The sequence below is a fragment of the Galeopterus variegatus genome, unplaced genomic scaffold (assembly GCF_000696425.1).
Source record: "Galeopterus variegatus unplaced genomic scaffold, G_variegatus-3.0.2 Scaffold8197, whole genome shotgun sequence".
NCBI lineage: Eukaryota > Metazoa > Chordata > Mammalia > Dermoptera > Cynocephalidae > Galeopterus > Galeopterus variegatus.
In genome coordinates, this window is record NW_007734308.1 from 77,827 (window position 1) to 85,199 (window position 7,373).

A 7,373-nucleotide genomic window follows, 5' to 3' on the forward strand; every position below is an offset into this window, starting at 1 on the left:
TGCCGCCAGGGCCTCCAGCGCCGTCCGGGAAGGAGCGCGGCCGCGGAGGCGGGAGGGACGGCCCCGTGGGCGGGCGCGGAAGGGCGGGGCCTCGGCACACTCAGCAGTTTACAGAAAGAAGAAGCCCGAGGGCGCGCGACGGGCAGGCGATGAGAGCCCAGCTCCTCGGGTTCCTGCAGCGCATGGCTCACCCGGGCGGGGCCAGGGCTCGAGGCTGGGCCGGCGGGCGGCGGCCCGCGGATCGGCCCCGCACAGCACACGCCCGCGTTCCTGGCGGGTTCAGCAAGCTCTGGTTACAGGTTCCCAAACGTTGGGCTGAGACACTCCCACCCCCAAGCCCCTGTTGCGAGCCCGGTGAAAATGAACTCACCTGGAAGACTTTAGGGGCCTTGGAACTTGCTGAAGCCCATCCTAAAGGCTCCCGGACGCGGGGGCCCCAGGGTGGGCGCCTGTCCCGTGAGAGGTCCTGAAACCAAGCTTGTGGTCACACCGACCCAACACCTTTTCAGCTAGGAGCCCGACTCCTCCAGGGTTAGGCATCCCAGCGCTCTAATCTGCCCTGGGTCCTCACTGATGCTTGCAAATCCTTTGATTCACTTGTGCTAATCTCCCTCGCCTGTGCCCAGCACTCCTAAAACCCGTTTCTGATCAACCAGGCCTATGGCATCACTGTTTCCAGACGCAGATGGCCCACCTTCTGTTTTGCTGGAAAGGTACAGATCATCGTCCTGCTGCTCTACCCCGCAAGAGAAACTTGTCAAAATAAAACCAACAGGGCGGTGAAAAAGAAATACCACATGTTTTCACTTATTGGAGGGAGCTAAAGGTGAATGAATCAATTCACACACATACGTACACACACACACACACACTCTCTCTCACACACACACACACAAACAAACAGCAACAACAACATCAACAACAACAACAACAACAAAAAAAAAACGGGGGGGGGGGGGGAGGAAGATTTAACAACCACAACTTTTTTTTTTGAAGTTCTTACAACAAGAAAATGGAGGGGACACATCTGGGTGGGAGGGGGGAGAGGGAGTAGGGAGGGAGGTTTCGGTGATGGGACACAATAAATAACTACATTGTATATTGACAAAATAGAAAAAAAATAAAAATAAAAAATAAAACCAACAAGGGCCGAGCCCGTGGCGCACTTGGGAGAGGGCGGCGCTGGGAGCGCAGCGACGCTCTAGCCACGGGTTCGGATCCTAAACAGGACTGGCTGGTGCGCTCACTGGCTGAGTGCGGTGCAGACGACACCACCCCAAGGGTTGTGATCCCCTTACCGGTCACGAAAAAGACAAAACAAACAAAACAAACAAACAAAAAAACCCCCAAAATATAACCAACAAAAAACAGCCATGAAGGCACTTGCAAATAGGTGGGACAATAACACCCAGTTATTGGGGATGGAAAGTCGTGTCCCTATTTTGCTGAAAGGGAAGTTGAGGCTTTAAAAATATAAGTCACTTGCCGTGTGGGTCACACAACTGATAAATGAAGAAAGGGAAGTTGAGGCTTTAAAAACATAAGTCACTTGCCGTGCGGGTCACACAACTGATAAATGAAGTATTGGCACTTCCAGGTCGGGTTTTTCCCCACTAGGCCATAGCTTCCTTCCTCACATTCCGTTCACTGCCCCACCGCTCACCTCCACGTTTCTCTGCACCTCCTCCGCTCCCCGCCGTCCGCTGGAGGCTCACCCCCCTCCCCTGCGTTCCCAGGCCCTTCTCAAAGGGCCCCGCCAGCTGTGACCACCGCCTCTGCTGGCATCTCCGTTCTCTCCTTTCCTCTGGCTTTCAGCACAGTTTAGGAACATATTCAAATCTCTCTTGCGTAGAATTAAACATTTTATTCTTTCTGCTTCTCTCTCAATGTAATGTCCTCATAACTCCTTGCCCACCCTCTCTCGTGATCTGGTGCTTCTTTCATTTCTTACCAGCCTTCGGTTCCATAACCCCTCACAGTTTGAATTCCCAACACCCTCTTGAAACTGCTCTCTCAGGGACTGTGTTAAGCTTCCTCCTGAGTCTCCATCCTGTACCACTGTTAGCAGTCCCTGCTTTTAGGGAGCATTTGGTCGAAAGGGCAAACTGATAGGCAAGCAAACCCTGGTGGCTAACCCACTATCATGCAGTCTGTGTTCAGGCCTAGCAGCGAGGGAGAAAGAACGCCCTGGATGGCCTGGGGTGGGGCAGGAGGGAAGACTGCCCACCTGCTGACATCTCTGACTGCCCTGTCCCCCACCGAAATTACAACTTGCATTCTCTGGCCATTGGGCCTCTGTGAAACTTTTCCCCTCTACTTCGAATTTCTCTTCTACCTCCTCCTCTTCTCACAGACCAGAATTTACCTGTCAAAGTTCTATTCATTCTTTAAATGAGCCACCCTGGGTTAATGTATGCCTGTGATGTCACTTACCTTAGGGTATTATTACTGAGGTACCTGCTTACTCAAGTAGATTACAGATTCCAAGACGGATCTTCCTCTTACTAACAGTGAGAATTTGACAGGTTTTAACCTTTTAAAACAAAGTTTCTGTTGCCAAAAGTGTACAGTTATTGGGAAGATTAAATCAAATGTATAGCTGAAAATGTATAAAATGTCTAGTACAGCACTTGGCATGGTAGGTGCCCATAAACATGTGGACCGAATGGCTGAAACCCAGCATGAGTTTTCCTCTCTCAAAATTTTAACCAAAATAATATAAATGTTTAGTGATGATTGCATTGCTGAAATATGTATATAGTGGACTTTCAATTATTCACTTCTGTAGAAGAAGTCAGAGGACAAGATAGTTCAAGTAACTCTGAATTAATATATTCTTGTCTTTGGAAGAAATTTTAAAATTATTTGAACATGTCAGTTTTGTTTTCTTCGGATAAATGCTTAAGTTTGTTTTCATCCCCCAAAACAGCAATTGGGAGGCTAAAGCCTTGAAATATATTTCATGGCAGTTACAGATTGGCTCAATATTAAAAACAAAAAAATCAAAAAACAACCACACATGAAAAATGGTGAAGCATACTATCTTTAGAATGATCTTCAGAGAAATTAATTCCAATGGGTAAAAACCCAGACTTCAGACACTTTCCTGTCCGTCCGTCCATCCATCCATTTATCTTTTTTCTGTATTTTTTCCCTCTCACTTTCTTGGTGATCTCACTTTTTGAATGCTAATACCTCATGCGATAATCACTGACAGTACAGTCTCTGGGAAAATATTCCCTTACTCCTTTTCTCTTCCATCAGCCACAGATTGCTTTCCAAGGAAATAGTTATGCTCTGATTCCTGTCTAAAAACTGGCTAATCCTGATTTCTTTTTTATTTTCACCATCTGGAATTTTTAGGGATCACTCTTCTCACTCCCAACCCCACAGCACAGAATGGAAATTTTACAGGCTGCTACATCAGAAAAGGATCTTAGAGATTATGCGACCCAATTTTTTTATCTCACAGGCACCAAAAAGCTAGTGAAAGCTGGGCTGAGGTCTCTTTCCAGAGCACTGTGCAAAATTTCACCAATATTTGCTTTGTCCTCTCAGCTTACTCAGGCATTAGTCAATAGTACTCTACTGTACTCCTCACCTAGGCATCCTCTCAGCCTCTATCATACTCTTTCCCAGCTGCCCACTGCCTTGCTTCTACTTCTCTGCTAAAACTTTGACCATCATTCCTTAAATGGCTTCTCCTTTCACTGCTCCATTCAGAAAGCCAAACCCTGGGCTCAGACACTTGCCTTTTACATGATCATTCCTCAATCTACCCCTGTCCTATTCCAATGCAAATGTGTCCAAATGTATAATTGGTTCGTTCGACTATGCAAGAACTATCTTTTAATCTTTCTGAGACTTGGATACTCTCTTCATCCAGTTCACATGATTATACTATTGATTATTAGCTATTTGTAGTTGACGGTGCTTTCTATGAGTTATCTTTCTCCTCAGAGCAACCCTATGAGGTGGGAACTGTTTTTATCCTAATTTTATAGAGGAGGAAATAGGATCAGAGTCGTTAAATGTCTTGACCAAGATCACATGGCTAGTAAATGTTGAACTGAGATTAGAATCTTAGTCTGTCTATAGATATAAAATTCTCAACCATTAGGCTATGTTAACTTGTTTCATGTGATTGTTCAGTATTTGTTTGCAAGTACTGACTTTCTTTTACATATAATAGAGTCAAATTTTAATTCTCTGTGTAAAACCTAAAACTATAAAAATTCCAGAAGAAAAGACAAGAGAAAAATCTCTGTGACCTTGGGTTAGGCAGAGATTTATTAGATATTTTATAGATACTTCTTACATACCTTCTTAGATATCTGAGAAAGTATTTCTCAGCTACTTTGGAACTTCAAAAAGATACTTTTAAGTGAATGAAAAGACAAACTGTAGTCTAGAATAAAACATTTATAAAGTATATAACTAATAAAGGACTTGTTGGGAAAACAGAATAGTTTGGTCAGGGCCCTCACTTGAGTCCAGTTGGGTGTGGTTTTAGCACATCCATTGTAAGCAAATTTGTGTGTGTGTGTGTGTGTGTGTGTGTGTGTGTGTGTGTGGAGTTAGTGCTCATGCACACCAATGTATCTTTTTAGTTTTATTGCTATCTTGTGTTCAGAGAGAGAGAGAGAGAGGAGTTTTAGTGAAGCAGGTGGTGGGTGACTGCCTTGGGTGTCCGCCCAGCATGGCGGCCATGCTTTCCAACCTATGGCTCCAAGGACCTTTTGGCCAGTTACCTAGCTCATAAACCTGTATGTAAGGGGTCTGGTGACTGAGCCTGGCGTGTGAAGGATTTGCGACCCAGTCTGTGAATGGGCTTGAGGGGTCTGTGGGCTCCAGACCCAGCCTTAGCTCGACAATCAGCCCAGTCTGTGCAGCATTGCCAGCAGGTAAAAGAGCCTGACAACTGGCGTGGTCGCCTAGCCTTACAATTGGCATCATGAACAGGATTAAGAGCTAGACAATTGGCACTATGAGCAGGATTCCAGGCCTTAGCCTAGCCAGACAGGACTCATGCAAATATACGAATTTTCAAAACTCACTAATAAGAAGACTGATAGAGTTTGTGTATAGTGTCCCCCACAAAGCTCATGTCAAAATCTGATCCCCAATGTGGCTGCCTGCCACTTTCTGCCATGAGTAGAAGCACCCTGAGGCCTGCACCAGATGCAGCTGTCCCAGAATCATGAACCAAATAAACCTCTTTTGTTTACAAATTACCCAGTTTCAGGTATTCTGTTATAGCAACACAAAAATGGACTAATACAAAGACAAACAACACAATAAAAAAATAGGCAAAAAGGTTTGAACACACACTTCACCAAAGAAGATACACAGCTGAAAGAACATAGAAAGATGCTCAAAAATATTAGTCATTAGGGAAATGTTAAAACCACAATGAAATACCACTACACTCCTCTGAGGATGGCTAAAATTAAAAAGAATCACTACTTGAAGTGTTGGTGAAAATGTGCTGCAATTGGAACTCTCACATGCAACTTTATTTGTAATAGCCCAAAACCAGAAACAGCCCCAATTTTTATCAACAGATGAATGGAGAAACAAATCATGGCATAGCCATATGATGGAATATTACTCAGCAATGAAAAGGAATGAACTAATGATACAGGCAATAATGTGAATAAAATTCAAAATAACTATGCTGGGTGTAAGAAGCCAGATAAAAAGAGTGTATACTGTATGAGTCCGCTTATTCAAAATTCTAGAAAAGAGAAACTAATCTACAATGATAGAAGGTAGAAAGGAAGCTGCCTGACAATGGATTGGGGGAAGGAGTGAAGGGAGGGATTGCAAAAGTGTATGAGAGATAGAAATGTTAATTGTCTTGACCGTGGTGCTGATCTTACAGGTGTCTATCTTAAAACTTATAAAATTTAAATGTATGCAGTTCATAATATGTTAGCAACACTTCAATAAAGCTGTTAAAATTTAGCACACTAGTATTCATAAATAGAAATGTAGTTTTTTGGTTGTTCACTTATTTTGAATAGCTGATGTATTCTTGTTCGTGAAATCATATCCCATTGTTTATCAAGGGGAAAAAAAACAAGACAAAATCTGCCAATTAAAAGGAACGCTATATCCTCCAGTTCAGTCCCTTTGAGTTACAGCCCTTCTCCTCAAGGCCGTTTGGTATATGTGGAAGTCCGCACAATCTGTAGGTGGTGAAAACTGGATCTCACACCTGTACACCCCCTGAGTTGTCATTTACTTCCTTGGTAGCCCCTTGGTGAGGAGTTTTGTTGCTCAGATGTCTGTACATGAGATTGTCCTCACTGAACCTGCTGATGGTAAACTGGTCCCACCTGCTACTGATTATAGGTCCCATCGCCTCCTGTCTTCTGTCCTGGACTTGACACTCTTCTTTTCTATTCCTGGGCCTGGCTGGTCCTCTCATCCTCTCTGCATCTTCTCACCCTCCTGGGCGGTGACGCTGAAATTTCTGGAGCAAGCTGCGGGGAATCAGGCACATTATTTCTGACCGTCTATGCAGGCACCTCCCTGTCTTTTGCACATCCTGTTGGATGTGGTGCTGTCCTGAATGTGGTGCTATTCTAAGAGATGCAGGGCTTCCTGTATCTGCCTAAGAAAGTAGGACACTAAACCTGGGGCTTGTGATTCTTCCACATCACTCAGGATGTTTCTATCACCATACCCCATCTTTGTAGCAGGGCTGAAAATGATGAAGCCAGCGAGGTGCCTAGGTCACAAGATTTAAGGAGACCGTCCCTTTTAGGCTTGCAACACTGATAGGGAGTATCTGCATACATTTTGCAACCCAGGCATCTTCTATCCTCACCAAGCCCCAGCCCTGTTGGGGGTTTGGTTTATGCCTGCAGCAGGGAATCGGGGGAGAGAGAACAGGGGCTTTTACTGTAGATCTTTCCATTCTATATGCTTTTTCTCCCCCATGCTACATTCCACTTTTCCATGCTTCCGTTTTCAGAATATCTCTTTCCTCCTATCCTAGAAACCTTGCCGTTGATTCCTCACGCAGGGTGTTTTCCCTTATTGTCATATCCTAACTTTTCTTTCCCTGTGGCTTGTTGTAAAACTCAATCCCTACCTCTCCATGTTTTGCTATTAAATAAGGAGTCTGTAGGGAACTTAGAAATTCCTTCTACTCCTAACAAAAATTGACTCTCAAAACTAGGGACTGAGAAGGCCTACTTTGATGGGGGAAGGCTGAGCTTGAACTCATTCCATCCCTTCACATTCTTCCTACAACAGCCAAATCTCCTGAGGCAAAAGGATGGCTCTGGCAGGCTAGGAAGAAGGTCCCATACCGAGAAATACAAAGAGAAAATCACATCAATATATTTCAAAACTGTTATCAC

At 44.4% G+C, this 7,373-nt stretch overlaps 1 protein-coding gene across 1 annotated transcript in view; it reads right to left on the minus strand.

The window, feature by feature from the left end:
• PTPLAD2 (protein tyrosine phosphatase-like A domain containing 2) overlaps positions 1–6,364 on the minus strand; it is a 32,467-nt gene extending 26,103 nt beyond the window's left edge. The window contains exon 1 of the mRNA XM_008592700.1: positions 6,221–6,364. Coding sequence (XP_008590922.1) covers positions 6,221–6,364 — 144 coding nt within the window. The remainder of the gene's footprint in view (positions 1–6,220) is intronic.
• Between the last annotated feature and the right edge of the window lie 1,009 nt (positions 6,365–7,373).